At 37.2% G+C, this 18,138-nt stretch overlaps 1 protein-coding gene across 3 annotated transcripts in view; it reads left to right on the top strand.

Moving 5' to 3' along the window:
- The window catches only part of ANKRD12 (ankyrin repeat domain 12), a 134,319-nt gene that overhangs the window by 105,605 nt on the left and 10,576 nt on the right, over positions 1 to 18,138 (top strand). For all 3 annotated transcript variants that reach the window (XM_025364896.1, XM_025364897.1, XM_025364898.1), the window contains 2 exons: positions 6,683 to 11,394; positions 16,071 to 16,169. In XM_025364896.1, the coding sequence (XP_025220681.1) occupies positions 6,683 to 11,394; positions 16,071 to 16,169 (4,811 nt within the window). The remainder of the gene's footprint in view (positions 1 to 6,682; positions 11,395 to 16,070; positions 16,170 to 18,138) is intronic.

The following is an 18,138-nucleotide window of genomic DNA, read 5'->3' as shown; positions in this document are numbered from 1 at the left end:
GAGTGCAATGGTACAACCTCCACCTCCCGGATTCAAGTGATTCTCCTGCCTTAGCCACCCAAGTAGCAGGGATTACAGGCGCCCACCACCTCGCCCACCTAATTTTTGTATTTTTAGTAGAGAGAGCGTTTCACCATATTGGCCAGCCTGGTCTCGAACTTCTGACCTCAAGTGATCTGCCCATGTCAACCTCCCAAAGTGCTGGGATTACAGGCATGAGCCACCGCGCCCAACCCATAGTTTCCTTTAAAGCACATTTATTCAAGTGTTTTATTATCTTATTTCAAGTTTTTACAGTTAACCTGTAGTGATTTCAACGTTGGGAAGAACAACTTGCATGTGGGGATTTTGCAGGGGTTTAACATGAGATCGTAATTTTAATGGTTCTGATCGATTTTCTTAATTTTTGTCAAGACTGAAATGAACATTGGACTTCTTTTGAAATATTTCTGGCACTCAGTATTGACATAAACTTGCTGTACAATTATTAAAATCATTTACATAATGACTTGCCCATAATTTTAAAACCTTATTTTTCATTGCTGTTTCTCAAAATGTTGACAGACTTAATGACTCTCTGTATCTCAGTCTCTCTAAGTGAAATAAGTATTTCATATACGTTCTTTAATTTTCCTTGCTTCACAATTGAACAGTCTTCCAGTGAGCTTCTGAAGGAGGCTAAAGATTCATTTTACCTAATCATTTCCTCCTTTATCTTAATTGTGTTACTGTGTCTGCAGTTTTTTTATATTCATAAAGTACATATACAAGTAATTATACGAACACCACTATATAAACGTGGCTCCATTGTATAAAATAAGAAATTTTGTTTGGCAAAAATGTTCAACAACTGAGAAAAGTAGGAAGACAGGCAAGTCAGTGCATGTGTGAAAGCGCATACTATATGATAGCTATGGATGGCATGGGAAGCAAATCAAATAGCATGTCTGTGCTCCACATGGCAGTACGGGAAATCATGGCATATGGATGAAACATTTGGCACCTCTTCAAATTGCTGAGTTTAGAGGAAACATCAGCAGTGAATTATCCAGACAGTAGTTGCCACCTGGATACTACACAAAATTATATGGTGAATAAATTTGTATTTGATGCTTGTATCTCTTTCTGCACTTATCTCTTATCCCACCATAAGCACCCCCACTTAATTTCTTGATGTCTTTATACAGTTCTAAAACTCATTGGACATTTAACATTAAGCACCTACTATGTGCTAGACATTACGAAAGTCTCTCTGTATAGATCACAGGCTTATATTGGAAGTAACTTTTGAATAATGTGGAAAACAAAAGGAGAAATTTACAGCCACCACGATGATGTTACCTTCTCTACAGAAGACTTCCAAATTCCATAAATTGGCCTTTTTTCCCTCAGTAACCACACTCTCACCCCTCTCATCCTTCACTGAACATATATGACACATGAAAGTTTCATTCCCTGGGTGCTATAAATGGTGCTCTTAATAAAGTGATGCTTTGATAAGTTTACAGAAAGCTAAATAATGTGTGTGTTTGAGCACTTACTCATCTAGAATACATAGAATGCATTGGGGATATTGTGGTAGAAATGCATACCTTTGAAATGATTCTAAACCAGTGATTTTCCCAAGGAGTGATTGGGAGGTTAACTTTACCTCCTTCCAAACCACTTCAAATAAACATAATCTAAGTAAATTCCAATGCAAATACACTCTCAAGACAAGTCTACTTCCCATCTTCCTTTCCTCAACAGATTACTACCCTAATCCCTTCCTATCTATACGTTTTTTAAAAAGGCTAGTCAGATGAAGCAGTGGGAGTAGAAAAAGAATAAATCTGTAACTGGTTGTGATCAATTAGTTCTAAACACCATTGCACTTGGACTAACATAGGTATAAATTCCTGAACTGCTCCTCTCCCTGACCCATTAATCTGAAATATCTCCTAAAAAGTTGGAAAATAATAGAGAAACTGATTAGAACCCACATAAATATGCATGGAATTTTGGGGAAGAGGAAGTGTACTCCACTACTGTGGCTAATGTGTATAGCAAGAAGCAATGAAAGAGGAGAGTCATGGTATAACACATTGTGAAATCAGACAAAAATACTCTGGGCTGCATCGCTTTGTAGGTGACCTTGGAAAAACTACTTAGTAGCTCGGTTCCTCTCTTAAATGGGGATAATAACAGCTGTTGTAAAGACCTCTGCTCGGCTAATGATAGGGCTTAATAAATAGTGGTAGAGGCCATTCTAAGTGCACTGGTATTTACAGCTAATTGATTACAACTAGTTACAGATATCTTTGTTGCTGCTCCCCTCCCACTACTTCACTTGACTAGCCTTAAAAGAAAATGGTGGTAATAGTGGAGATGGTGGTCCAGATTTTGAGAGTTCTTTATCCTTGTCAGAGTTTTTACGTTATCCTACAGTGGGGAGCCCTCAGGTGAGAAGAGAGATGATAGTGTTGGTCACATTGTTGTTTAAGGTGATTACTGATCTAGCCAAGGGATGATGAGACCCTGAGCTGAGATAATAGTAGTGGGAATAGAGAGAAAATGGATTTAAGAGAGAGTCCAGGCCGGGCGCGGTGGCTCACGCCTGTAATCCCAGCACTTTGGGAGGCCGAGGCGGGCGGATCACAAGGTCAGGAGATCGAGACCACGGTGAAACCCCGTCTCTACTAAAAATACAAAAAATTAGCCGGGCGCGGTTGTGGGCGCCTGTAGTCCCAGCTACTCGGGAGGCTGAGGCAGGAGAATGGCGTGAACCCGGGAGGCGGAGCTTGCAGTGAGCCGAGATCGCGCCACTGCACTCCAGCCTGGGCGACAGAGCGAGACTCTGTCTCAAAAAAAAAAAAAAAAAAAAAAGAGAGAGAGTCCAGGCTGGGCACAGTAGCTCATACCTGTAATCCCAGCACTTTGGGAGGCTAAGGTGAGAGGATTGCTTGAGGCCAGGAATTCAAGACCACCCTGGGCAACATAGTGAGTCCCCATCTCCACACAAAAAAGAAGCTAGTCGGGTGTGGTGGCGCACACCCATAGTTCTAGCTACTGAGGAGGCTGAGGCAGGAAGATCATTTGAGCCCAGGTAGGAGTCTGCAGTGAGCTATGATTGTACCACTGCATTCCAGCCTGGGCAATAGAACAAGACCCTGTCTCTCAGAAAAACAAGAGAGTCCAGAAATGAAAACTCTGAGCAGTTGAATTTGGAAATTGAGGAATTGAGAGAGTTAGAAATGACTGAAATTTTTACATTTGAATAGCCGGATTGGTTGGTGTGCCACGGAGGTGAGGAATACTGACTTTAAGCAGTAAGAGAAAGCAGTTGTGGAAGGAAAAGTAATGAGTTGAATATTTTCAGTCTTGTTTTTGAGGTAGTTGTAAGGAGTCCAGGAATATCCAGGTTGAATATCAGAGGAAAGATTGGAAGTAAAGACTGGAACTTATGACTATAAGTTTTTTTGTTTGTTTGTTGTTGTTGTTTTAGTTATGGTATATTTAGTTTTGTATCATTATCACCTACCCCTGAAATATATGTGACAGTCATAATTATATTTTCTAAAAATATGTAATTAGTACAATTCAAATGTTTTTAAATCATTTCTTATTAGGCATGTGAAATGTAGTTACTTCGTCAGATGTCAACATGAGAATAGATGTCATGTGTCAACACCTCTCTGCCTATTATTTTTTTGAGAGATTTTGAGGGAGGGATTTACACTATATATTATTATCTCCCCACATCAGCCACATCTGCTTCGTTTGGTTGCAGTTCCATTTGCATACCATACAAGAAAAGATGGAAATTGATGGTTCAGGAGAACAGTTAAGCCTAAGGATAATAGAGAATTCAAATAACATTTTCACCATTCTTTAAATGTTACACTTTTAGTTGCAAATATCTGAAGCTGCCTTGAGATGTACAAGAACTTTTCAATGTATTTAAATGGATTTAAATAATAAGAACTTAATTTTTTTTCACGGAGAAGAAAAATGCTGACTGGGCACAGTGGCTCACTCCTGTAATTCCAGCACTTTGGGAGGCCAAGGCGGGTGGATCACCTGAGATCAGGAGTTTGAGACCAGTCTTACCGACATGGTGAAACCTTGTCTCTACTGAAAATACAAAAATTAGCCAGACGTGGTGTCAGGTGCCTGTAATCCCAGCTACTCAGGAGGCTGAAACAGGAGAATTGCTTGAACCCAGGAGGCGGAGGTTGCAGTGAGCCAGGATCGTGCCACTGCACTCCACCTGGACGGCTGAGTGAGACTCCATCTCAAAAGAAAAAAGAAAAATGTCTTAATAAAAATTTTAATAAAATGTTTTAACAGTTGCTTAACCTATTTCTCACTTTCTTTCCTAGTTTACCAAATAAAATTGTTGAGAATAAATTGAGATGATCAACATTAAAAATTTTTAAAGAGCGTTTTGTTAAAAATAATTGTATAAAATGTTTTATTAAATACAGGTTTAAATTTATAGATAGCAGAGACTTTAAAAATTGGAAAAATGGAAAATAACTACTGTAATGATAAACATAGCCATTTTTTACTTAAGGGAACTTGAGGATTTAGAGATTTTAGGTGAGTTTCTCACCATAGCAGTCATCTACTAAGAAAGGCAGAACAAACTTTTTTTTGAAGAGTTACTGCCCCACTAGAGTCCAGGACCAGGTTGAGCTATGTTCTTGAGTGATTAGAGTAAATTTAAAAATTGGGGACTGCTCAGGCAAAGAAAGGGAAGTGGTCTGCAAATGAAATGGCATCATGGAGGTGTAGTGGTCTTTGCTGAGGCCCACAGGCTGGCCAGCCTCTGGTTGAGCAACACAGGGTCATTGCAGATGGCACTGAGAAACCAGTGTTCAGAGGGATGAGTCTGATGGGCATGTGTGTCCCAGGATCCAGAGCCATGTGAGGGTCATTCAGCTGTAGAAATGTCTCGGCTTTCATCATGGACATTAGTGTCAGGATAACTTATGTATGTTAGAATTTACGTTCTTTCGTTTTAAAAAAAAGTAGGCATCTTTTTAAAAAACCTTTAGAAAAAGACATCTGAATTGAAATGCATTGCTTCAAGTTGATGAATCAGGAACACAAATGACAAACCATGGATCTCTCAGTTTATGTTTAACTCCCTTAAGAGAATTTACAGGGCTGGGTGATGGGTGCAATGGTTCATGCCTGTATTCCCAGCACTTTAGGAGGCCAAGGCGAGTGGATCACTGGAGCTCAGGAGTTCAAGACCAGCCTGAGCAATTTGTGAAACTCCATTTCTACCAAAAATACAAAAAATATTCTGAAACACGTAAAACAATTTGTGATGTTTATATAATTAAACCCTTTAAGTTAGTGTTTTTTAGTCAGTTTTGGATTAAAGGATCTTATTCGAGTTAAATATTCTCTCTCCTAAAAAAGTGCATATGTGCAGAATTTACACATTTTACTAGCTAATGTTTCCCCCTAATCAAGACCCCTGGGTTATATATATAAATGCATATGTATATAAATGTATATATAAATATGTATGTTTTTGGTTATTTTTTTAATTTTTAATTATGGATACATAATAGTTGTATGTAATTTGTGGGGTACATGTGATACTTTGCTACAAGTATACAATGTGCAAAAATCAAACCAAGGTAATTGGTTTACCTCAAGCATTTATCATTTATTTGTGATGGGGCATTCTAATTCCTCTCTCAGTTATGGTGAAATAGGGAATAAATAGTTAACTATAGTTGCCCTATTGTGCTACTGAACACTAGATCTAATTTATTCTATCTAACTATATTTTTGTACCCATTAACTCTCTCTCATCTCCCCCTTTCCACAACCCTTCCCAGTCTTTGACAGCTGTCATTCTATTTTTATGAGTTTAATTTTTCACTCCCACATACGAGTGAGAACATGCTGTATTTGTCTTAGTGTGCATGACTTATTTCACTTAAAGTACTGTCCTCCAGTTCCATCCATGTTGTGGCAAATGATAGAATTTCATTCTTTTCTATGGCTAAGTAATATTCCACTGTGTATATGAACCACATTTTCCTTATCCATTGATCTGTTGATGGACACTTAGATTGATTCCATATCTTGGCTATTGTGAATAGTGTTGCAGTAAACATGGGAGTGCAGTTATCTCTTCCATATACTAATTTCCTCTCACCCCATTTGAAATGGCTTTTATCCAAAAGGTAGTCAGTAATGAATGCTGGCATAAATGTGGAAAAAAGGGAACCCTTGTACACTGTTGGTGGGAAGCAGCCGCTTTGGAGAACAGTTTGGAAGTTCCTCAAAAAGCTACAAATAGAGCTACCATATGATTCAGCAATCCCACTGCTGAGTATACACCCAAAAGAAAGGAAATCAGTATATACAAGAGATATGCACTTCTATGTTGACTGCAGGACTATATTTTTATACTATATATTGTGATTTTAACATACACGGTGCTTTTAGAAGTGTCAAAAGGAGCCTCACCATAAAGCATATTCTCTAGAAAAGCTGTTCTACAACGCTATCAGAGTTCTTACATATTGCTATTACATTATTTCCATATAAATCTGAAGTGATTATGAATTTGAAGTGTGTATTGTATAAGCTATATCTTTTTCTCAGAAAAAAGAAAATTTTTTTTCTGACAGTTGTGTGTTGACCAACACCACATTTTCTTTTTTTATTCTAGATTCCGAAGAGGCTCAATCTGTAAATCCTTCTAGTGTTGATGAAAATATTGACTCTGAAACAGAGAAAGACTCTCTCATCTGTGAAAGTAAACAAATACTTCCCAGTAAAGCACCTCTTCCATCTGCCCTTGATGAGTATGAGTTCAAAGATGATGATGATGAAGAAATTAATAAGATGATTGATGATAGGCATATTCTTAGGAAAGAACAACGAAAAGAAAATGAACCTGAAGCAGAAAAAACTCATTTATTTGCAAAACAGGAGAAAGCTTTCTATCCTAAATCATTTAAAAGTAAAAAACAAAAGCCATCTAGGGTCTTATATTCAAGTACTGAAAGTTCTGATGAAGAAGCTCTTCAGAATAAAAAGATTTCTACTTCATGTTCTGTCATCCCTGAAACATCAAATTCTGATATACAGACCAAAAAGGAATACGTAGTTTCAGGTGAACACAAACAGAAAGGCAAAGTTAAAAGAAAATTGAAAAATCAGAATAAAAATAAAGAGAACCAAGAGCTAAAGCAAGAAAAGGAAGGAAAAGAAAATACAAGAATAACAAACTTGACAGTAAATACTGGACTAGATTGTTCAGAAAAGACCAGAGAGGAGGGGAACTTTAGGAAATCTTTTAGCCCAAAAGATGATACTTCATTACATTTATTTCATATTTCGACTGGTAAATCTCCCAAACATTCTTGTGGATTAAGTGAAAAACAGTCAACACCACTAAAACAAGAACATACTAAAACATGTTTATCACCAGGAAGTTCCGAAATGTCATTACAACCTGATCTTGTTCGGTATGATAATACAGAATCTGAATTCTTGCCAGAAAGTTCAAGTGTAAAATCCTGTAAGCATAAAGAAAAAAGCAAACATCAGAAAGATTTCCACTTAGAATTTGGTGAAAAATCAAATGCCAAAATAAAGGATGAAGATCATAGTCCAACATTTGAAAATTCAGATTGCACACTGAAAAAAATGGATAAAGAAGGTAAAACATTAAAAAAACATAAATTGAAGCATAAAGAGAGGGAAAAAGAAAAGCATAAAAAAGAAATCGAAGGTGAAAAGGAAAAATACAAAAATAAGGATAGTGCCAAAGAACTGCAGAGGAGTGTGGAATTTGATAGAGAATTTTGGAAAGAGAATTTTTTTAAAAGTGATGAAACTGAAGATCTCTTTTTAAATATGGAACATGAATCCTTAACATTAGAAAAAAAATCAAAATTGGAAAAAAACATCAAAGAAGATAAATCAACCAAGGAAAAGCATGTCTCAAAAGAGAGGAACTTTAAAGAGGAACGAGACAAGATTAAAAAGGAAAGCGAGAAATCTTTTAGGGAAGAAAAAATAAAAGATCTAAAAGAAGAGAGAGAAAACATACCCACAGATAAAGACTCAGAATTTACTTTGGGTATGAGTGCCATTGAGGAATCCATGGGGCTTCATTTAGTGGAAAAGGAAATAGAAATTGAAAAACAAGAAAAGCATATAAAGGAAAGTAAAGAAAAACCTGAGAAGCGATCTCAAACTAAAGAAAAGGACATTGAGAAGATGGAAAGAAAAAACTTTGAAAAAGAAAAGAAGATAAAACATGAGCATAAGTCAGAAAAAGACAAATTAGATCTTAGTGAATGTGTAGATAAAATAAAAGAAAAGGACAAGCTATATTCACATCACACAGAAAAATGCCATAAAGAAAGTGAGAAGAGCAAAAATACTGCTGCTATTAAAAAAACTGATGACAGAGAGAAAAGTAGAGAAAAGATGGATAGGAAACATGACAAAGAAAAGCCTGAAAAAGAGAGGCATCTAACAGAAAGCAAAGAAAAGCACTTGATGGAGAAAAAAAATAAACAATCAGATAATAGTGAGTATACTAAATCAGAAAAAGGCAAAAACAAAGAAAAAGACAGGGAGCTAGATAAAAAGGAAAAATCTAGAGATAAAGAAAGTATAAATATAACTAACTCCAAACACATACAGGAAGAAAAAAAATCAAGTATAGTAGACGGTAATAAAGCACAACATGAAAAACCCTTATCCCTTAAAGAAAAAACAAAAGATGAACCTTTGAAAACTCCAGATGGAAAAGAAAAAGATAAGAAAGATATAGATAGATACAAAGAACGAGACAAACATAAAGATAAAATTCAACTAAATAGCTTACTCAAACTAAAATCTGAAGCAGATAAGCCTAAACCTAAGTCATCACCAGCGTCAAAAGATACCCGGCCTAAAGAAAAGAGGTTAGTGAATGATGATTTAATGCAGACAAGTTTTGAACGGATGCTAAGCCTTAAAGACCTAGAAATAGAGCAGTGGCACAAAAAACATAAGGAAAAAATTAAACAAAAAGAAAAGGAACGGTTGAGAAACCGTAACTGTTTAGAACTTAAAATAAAAGATAAAGAAAAAACAAAGCATACACCAACTGAATCCAAAAATAAAGAACTTACTAGGTCAAAGAGTTCAGAATTGACTGATGCATATACCAAGGAGAAACAACCTAAAGATGCTGTGAGTAACAGATCACAATCTGTTGACACCAAAAATGTAATGACTTTAGGGAAGTCATCTTTTGTTTCAGATAATAGTTTAAACAGGTCTCCTAGATCAGAAAATGAAAAGCCGGGTCTCAGCTCCAGATCTGTATCCTTGATTTCTGTTGCTAGTTCAGAAGATTCCTGCCATACTACAGTGACAACCCCAAGGCCTCCAGTTGAGTATGACTCTGACTTTATGTTAGAGAGTTCAGAATCCCAGATGTCCTTTTCCCAGTCACCTTTTTTGTCAATTGCCAAATCTCCTGCCCTGCATGAAAGGGAATTGGACAGCCTGGCTGACTTGCCAGAGCGGATTAAACCACCGTATGCAAACAGACTTTCAACATCCCATCTTAGGTCATCTTCTGTAGAAGATGTTAAACTAATTATAAGCGAGGGGAGACCTACTGTAGAAGTTCGAAGATGTAGCATGCCTTCTGTCATTTGTGAACATACAAAACAATTCCAGACAATATCAGAAGAGAGCAATCAAGGTAGCTTATTAACTGTGCCAAGAGATACTAGTCCTTCTCCCAAACCTGAGGTATTCTCAAATGTGCCTGAAAGAGACCTTTCAAATGTGTCTAACATACATTCCGGTTTTGCAATTTCTCCAACTGGAGCTTCAAACAGCAAATATGTTTCAGCTGATAGAAATGTCATCAAAAATACTGCCCCAGTGGGCACTGTAATGGACAGTCCAGTGCATTTAGAGCCATCTAGTCAGGTTGGTGTGATCCAGAATAAGTCATGGGAGATGCCTGTTGATAGACTAGAGACATTAAGCACTAGAGACTTTATCTGCCCAAATTCTAACATACCCGATCAAGAATCCTCTCTTCAGAGTTTTTGTAATTCTGAAAATAAAATATTGAAAGAAAATGCTGATTTTTTATCCCTGCCCCAGACTGAACTGCCAGGAAACTCTTGCGCTCAGGATCCAGCATCATTTATGCCTTCACAGCAGCCTTGCTCTTTCCCCAGCCAATCACTTTCAGATGCTGAATCGATTTCTAAACATATGTCTTTGTCATACGTTGCCAATCAAGAGCCAGGTATTTTACAGCAAAAAAATGCAGTTCAGATTAGTAGTTCTGTTTTAGATACTGATAATGAATCTACAAAAGATACAGAAAATACTTTTGTCCTAGGAGATGTTCAAAAAACAGATGCCTTTGTCCCAGTGTACTCTGACAGCACTATTCAAGAAGCATCACCAAACTTTGAGAAGGCTTATACTTTACCTGTGTTACCATCAGAAAAGGACTTTAATGGAAATGATGCCTCTACCCAGCTAAATACACATTATGCGTTTAGCAAACTAACTTATAAGTCTTCCAGTGGCCATGAAGTTGAGAATAGCACAACTGATATTCAGGTCATTTCACATGAAAAAGAAAATAAACTGGAGAGTTTGGTTTTAACTCATTTGAATAGGTGTGATTCTGATTTATGTGAAATGAACGCAGGGATGCCAAAAGGAAACCTAAATGAACAAGATCCAAAACATTGTCCTGAAAGTGAAAAGTGTTTGCTTTCCATAGAAGATGAAGAATCTCAACAAAGCATTTTATCAAGTCTGGAAAACCATTCACAACAGTCAGCTCAACCAGAAATGCATAAATATGGTCAGTTAGTTAAAGTAGAATTAGAAGAAAATGCCGAAGATGATAAAACTGAAAACCAAATTCCTCAAAGAATGACTAGAAACAAAGCAAATACAATGGCAAATCAAAGCAAACAGATTCTTGCTAGCTGTACACTATCATCAGAAAAAGACAGTGAATCCTCATCTCCTAGAGGAAGAATAAGATTAACTGAAGATGACGATCCACAAATTCACCATCCACGGAAAAGGAAAGTGTCACGTGTACCTCAGCCTGTGCAAGTGAGTCCCTCTTTACTACAAGCAAAAGAGAAAACTCAGCAATCTCTGGCAGCCATTGTAGATTCTCTGAAACTAGATGAGATTCAGCCATACAGTTCAGAGAGAGCAAATCCATATTTTGAGTACTTGCACATAAGGAAAAAAATAGAAGAAAAACGCAAATTATTGTGTAGTGTGATTCCTCAAGCACCTCAGTATTATGACGAATATGTAACATTTAACGGATCATATCTCCTGGATGGAAACCCCTTAAGCAAGATTTGTATTCCCACAGTAAGTAACATCATCCCTTCCTGTACACCTGTAACACTGCCCGATAGAAGTATAACGCTAGCCGCATAGGTAATTTGAAGTTTTCTAGTAGGTAGATTCTTTCAGCAAAGCCGTCTGTTAATGAGTCAAGAAATATAAAGCTAGTAACGTTCTTCTTTCATTCCGCAACTTTATTTTCTCTTAAAGAGTAAGAAATTTTAGCCGAAATAATATGTAGTGACATAGCCTTGAAATATAGGTACAACTATAAAAAACAAATTTAAATTAGAACTTTGTACAATTTCAGTAAAAATCATTTCAGATGAACCATATTAGGTTCTGCCTTAAATCAGTCTGTTGACTTTATATATGTATACATTTATTGTATAAATTTATCCAGGGATTTATACACAGACTATATAGAATCTGCATATGTATTGTAAACACCTAAATGTGTTTGTTATATTCGTACTGTCACCTTTTCTTACTCTTGCAAAGGTGATGTAATTCAAGTTTGACTTCCTTGAAACAATTCTTGGGATATGTCTAGTTATATTAGAAGTTTAGCTGTATCGAATACTGTTCTAAAAGGGACTGTAAGCAGAGGTGAGAAATATTCCTGGATGTAGTGGGAAGGTTTTTTTAATTTTCGTTTTTTAATGAGAATTACTAAAGTAGCAAAACACAGCACAATATAATAGAAAGCACTGTAGATTTCCAATTCGCATATATTACTGCAGTCTGGATTTTGCTACAGACCCACTGTGTGATCTTAAATAATTCATTTCCCATCTCTGATCCTTAGTTTTCACATGTGTAAAACAAGAATAAATGTCTACCCTACTTCAAAACAGGTTGAAATAGTATATGCCAAAGCCCATTAAAACTTTAAAACACTATATAGATTTAAGGTCGTTACCATTGTTTTATACAGCTGCAAATCCCTGTAAGGGTCGTATTTATTCAAGCTAATATATGAACTCCAGACTTGTACATAAAATGCTGTGTGTTTGAGTTTACTGGACTGAAACTCGTTTACTTAAAATTTAGTTTGAAAAACAATAAAGACCAGAATAACAAAAATCTTGTGGGCACTACATTCTTTTTTTTACTTTCCAATATGGCTTTATCCATTTGTTTCCTCCCAGCCAACTAATTGCCATTTTATGAAAGTAATCTTTCCTCACATTTATGTACTCCAATTATAGAACCCATTAGTAATTGTAAAGTGGAGGCCAGGCCTGATGACAGTAACTGTAATCCCAATACATTAGGAGGCCAAGGTGGAAAGACCACTTGAGGCCAGGAGTTCAAGACCAACAAGATGTCTACAAAACTAAAAATGAAAAATGAAACAAATATGGTAAAACATACCCAGAGTCAGTTTGTTTATCCTTCCAGTACTTTAATCATAATTTAACCAAAATGCTGCCATTTTTCCAGAAGAAATCAAGGGGAGTAAAACTGCAGGTCAAATCCCCAAAATCAAATGAACAGGGAGGAAGACGAGACTTGTTACAGTCTAGTCTCTGCTGTGACCACTGATTACACACTACAGAAGTCTTGAAGGGGTTCCAAGAGTGGATGATAAAAGGAAAGTGAATCCATGAGAAGCTGTCAAGGGAGTATTGTCAAGACTCCTGGGACCTGGATATTGAAAGACAAAATCTCCAAGCATGATTTACTTAAAATACAGAGGAGGAAAACAGCAGAGGGAAAGCTTCCTCAGAAAACCTCCGTATCTCTTTGTTGATTTTCCCTTTCTGCTATATGTGATCTATGTTAATGATTCCTACATTTAAATATCCTGCCCAGATCTCTCTCCTTGACTTCTTTTTTTGTAACTGCATAGCTCCACCTGAATGTCCATAAGCTTCAGAAACTCAGTAAGTCAGCACTGAGCTGAACTTACCCAATAACCTGCTTCTCTTTCTCCTCTCCTGTTCCCTCCTGTGGCCTCTCTTACCACCCTCCAGTTCTCACACTAAGCCTCAAGTCCTTCTGAGGTATTCCCTCTTGTTTATGTTTATTGGGCCAGTCACCAGTATTTTTTGAACCAACCCATTTCCTTCACTCCCTCCTCCATCTCACACCAACACAATAGTAATCTGCTGCCTCAATTCCTTGCCTACAATGTTGTCCCCATAGTGTCTGTTCACACACAGCAGCAAGCTGTCAGACCTTTCATGGTTCTCTATTACTTAACTCTAACATGTTCTACATAATACCTCTTCCACAGTATGTTATTTGAAAACCTCCTGTGCAAATGGGGGAGGCTTTCATGGTCAAGTAAGTTTGGGAAGCACTATTAATCTAAAAATAGGTTCACTGCAGAACTTACCAGAAACTTTGATGTATTGGGAGTTTTCTAAGTGAGTACGTTTATACCGTGTTTTCCAAACTTGTTCTTGGAAGCATTTTTGTGGATCTTTACAGAATTGTAAGATTGTAAAGAATTGTAAGAGAAATTGTGGGCCCAATCTTCTGTGGAACATACTTTAAGAAAAGCACATTTACGGCATAGACTGCAGCCTGCATTACTTTGCCCCTGCTGATCTCTTCTGCGATCTTAAGTTCTTAGAAGATCAAGTTGGACAAAATGGTGTGAAATGAGGATGACAAGAGTAATGGCAAAACCCAGTTACTTTTGCACCAACCTGGAGTTGTCTGCAGATACCATTCTGTTTGTTTTTGCATGACATCCTGTCTTCTGGGAATTACCTCTCTCCTTCTTTTTCCTTTCTTCCCACATGACTCATTTCACTAACTCTTTAACTCCGGCACTTCCTGTAAGATGCAGGTCAGGCATTTACCCTCTTGAGGAAGCTTTCTCTGGCACCTCAGTATCAGACAGTAGATAATCCGTCCTCTACATTCCTTGAAATAACTAGAGGCCCATGTGGTTTTCTAGAACTAAAACAGCACCAAACTACCTATAACTCATGCTAAATTTAAAGCAGTTCACAGGATGCAGAAATCCAACAAATGGATTACTTCTATTAGAGGCCTGAGAAATGATCAGTTCCAGTAAGTTATTTGTCCTGTAGAATTTTCCACATTGTGATTCAACTGATTGAGTCTTTGTGGTTGTATTTAACATATCTTCAGTCTCTGCTGATTATAGAGTCTGTAGAGCCAGGTGTGATTTTTGTCGAGCTTTTCATACATGGTGTTGTATTATGATTCCTGTGGCACTACATCAAGAAGTGGAAAATACCTGGTTGTCCCACTTTCATATAGAATTGACTGTTAAACCAGAAGTGTTATAACTTGCCAAAACATACTGAGATACCTTCCTTTGCACTAATGTGCTAGCAGGAATTGTAAGCAAGAATAAGAGGGGGAAAATACACATTCTCCAAGGGGTAGAAAAAGAGTATTTAGGGATCACAGATGGTTTTTGCCATCTCTTGGATATCTTTTGTTTTGTTTTTAACTTACGAGACAGGGCTTCGCTGTGTTGCCCAGGCTGGAGTGCAGTGGTACGATCATAGTTTTCTGCAGCCTCAAACTCCTGGACTCAAGCTATCCTCCCATCTCAGCTTCCTGAGTTGCTGAGGCTACAGGTGGACGCCACCACACCCAGCTAACTTTTAATTTTTTTTTTTTTTTTTTTTTTTTTTTTTTTGATGGAGTCTCAATATGTTGCCCAGGCTGGTGTCAAACTACTGGTCTCAAGCAGTCCTACTTCAGCCTCCCAAAGTGATGGGATTACAGGTGAGAACCACCATGCCCAGCCAAGATGTCCCTTTTTTTGTTTGTTTTTTTTGAGACAGAGTCTTGCTCTGTCACCCAGGCTAGAATGCGAATGCAGTGGCATGATCTCAACTCACTGCAACCTCCGCCTTCTGAGTTCAAGCTATTCTCCTGCCTCAGCCTCCTGAGAAGCTGGGATTACAGGCATGCACCACCACACCTGCCTAATTTTTGTATTTTTAGTAGAGACAGGACTTCACCATTTAATCAGGCTGGTCTCGAACTCCTAACCTCATGATCCACCCACCTCAGCCTCCCAAAGTGCTGGGATTACAGGTGTGAACCACCGTGCCTGGCCAGTGTATCTTACTTTAAGAGTGGAGTTACATGCATAGATTGAATCAGCTTCCTTAATCTCCAGCATCTACCAGAAAACACAGTTCACTACAATATCAAATTGGAGATTAACCAAAAGCTTTTTGGAGTATGAATAGATAAAGTCATGTGGGATAAAGTTTGAAAAAAATTCGTTAGACCATTTCATCTACTTTTATAAAAGAATTAAGTGTAACACTCAGGACTTTAGTGTTTGATATTGTATTATGTCTGCAGACAGACCTCACTTATATAGATACAGTTGAACTGCTTTAATCTTTAGGAGTGTTTCCTCCATGTTTATACCAGCTTTTCTGGTTTTGCGACTCCTCCCTCCTTCCCTCCTTGTCTGTGAGCTGACACTTACTGATGATCTAAAATGTATCTGGTAGTCCTTCTGATTTGCTGTTTGAAATTTGTTGTGGCGTTAGAATCAAAACATCTAAACTGTGCTCAGTGTTTCAAACAGAAGTAACAACTAGTTCTATAGTTAGTGCTGTATTATTTAATTCACAGGACATTGGAATTTGATTTTTTTATGCACTAAAAGGGTTTAATTTTAAAAGAATAGCCCATTATTGTAAATAAAACCTAATATTTTAAACTATATATGTCTTTTTAATTAGATTACACCACCACCTTCACTGTCAGATCCACTTAAAGAGCTTTTTCGGCAACAGGAAGTTGTAAGGATGAAACTACGTTTGCAACACAGTATTGAAAGGGTAAGAAATGTTTAAATTTGTACTTACGCTAAAAATAACTGGTTTTTACCAATACATTAAAATGGCCAATAATTTTTTATTAGTGGATTTTTAAAATTTAGAACCATTTTGAGAAATGATTTGGTTTTATCTTGTGTTTAATTAGATGGAAAAATTTTAAGCCTATTTTAGGATTGCTGCTCCCATATTATAATTTATGTTGAATATATTTTTAATATGTAAGTCTCTGTCATCTTGTTATTTGTTGAATTTGTAGAATTATAACAGTAGATTCCTAGTGGAGTATTTGAATTTCCAAGTTTTGGAATCGTTGCTTGGTTCCAGCTATTTCAGGGCAAGAGGGCAAAATACTTATAAAGGCTATGCTTATTTGTCCACGTAGGTCTGCCTTAGTATCGGCCTTCCGGTGGTTAGTCTTGGCTTGAAATTACAGGAAGAAAAACCTTTTATCAGAGTATTTATAGAAATTATAAGTCATTTCACTTGGATTTACAAAATATAGTATGTTCTTAATTTTGGGGGAGGGTTGAGGACCTCTGAAAATGTGATGTAAACTATGATCCTGCTTCACAAAAATGTATACATACTCATATGCAAACAAAATTTGTGTATAATTTCTTTGATTCATACATGACCGATTTTCTTGGCACAGGTTCTTAACTTTTTTCCTACTGTGGACTTCTGTAACAGTCTGGGAAATTTGGAACCTCTTCTCAGAATGTTTTTAAATAAAGAAAAATTCATAGGATTACAAAGAGAAGCAACAAATAAAAGAAGCACAATACAGAATTTACAACACTGCATGACCCATTGACAATGAGCAATTTGTCAGCAATAAGAAGTTAGATAATATAACACACATCAATAGCTGTTTCAACTATCAGACGTTTGAAGTCACCTGGTATAGATTCATCTGTGTACCTGTCCAGGTTACAGAAAGTCTTGCCACCTTACAGTTAAAAATTCTTATTTGAATTGTGCAATTTGTAGAACTTTAACACATAACAGAATGATACATCTTCCATATATTTGACCAGTAAACAATTTAGAATTGCAGAATACTCGAGGGCAACTTTAAATGTCTCACCAACGTGAGAACAAACCACTTCACCGTCTGGTGGCTCAGTAACTACTAGCTACCAAATTGCTTGATCCTGGCCAGCTATGTCATACAAGTATCTCTACACAGAACTGCAGTTAGGTGTCATGTAGCAGCAAATCTCATAACTGCAGGGATTTTGTTTTCTGTTTTTTGAGACAGTCTCACTGTCACCCAGGTTGGCAGTGGTGTGATCATCATGGCTCACTGCAGCCTCAACCTTCCAGGCTCAAACCATCCTTTTGCCTCAGCCTCCCAAATAGCTGGGACTACAAGCATGCACCACCACACCCAGCTAATTTTTAAAAAAATTTTTTTGCCAGGCGTGGTGGCTCACGCCTGTAATCCCAGCACTTTGGGATCATCCTGGCTAACACAGTGAAACCCCGTCTCTACTAAAACTACAAAAAATTAGCCTGGTGTGTGTGGCGGGCACCTGTAGTCCCAGCTACTCTGGAGACTGAGGCAGGAGAATCACTTGAACCTGGGAGGCAGAGGTTGCAGTGAGCCGAGATCGCGCCATTGCATTCCAGCCTGGACGACAGAGTGGGACTCCGTCTCAAAAAAAAGAAAATGTATTTCTCACATGGTGTTTGCTTTTGAGGGATTTTTGGTTATTGCTCTTAATCTCTACAGTACTACAGCCAACTTTTTAGGAAGACACATCTAGCTATTTTTTCTTTTGCGTCAAGGTTTTGGATATGTATTACTTCAAGTTGCACTTTAAATTGTACTTAATAAATCAAAAGTGTTAGGCCTACCTCTTTGAATATCGTTTGTCATACAAGAATTAAGTTAATTAGGGCCATGCTTCTTTTTTTCGTGAATTTATGAAAACATTAAAACTCTGCAATAATACATATTTGGATA

Source organism: Theropithecus gelada, chromosome 18, assembly GCF_003255815.1.
Source record: "Theropithecus gelada isolate Dixy chromosome 18, Tgel_1.0, whole genome shotgun sequence".
In the NCBI taxonomy this organism is placed as follows: Eukaryota; Metazoa; Chordata; class Mammalia; order Primates; family Cercopithecidae; genus Theropithecus; species Theropithecus gelada.
This window is presented reverse-complemented; position numbering and strand designations above follow the sequence as displayed.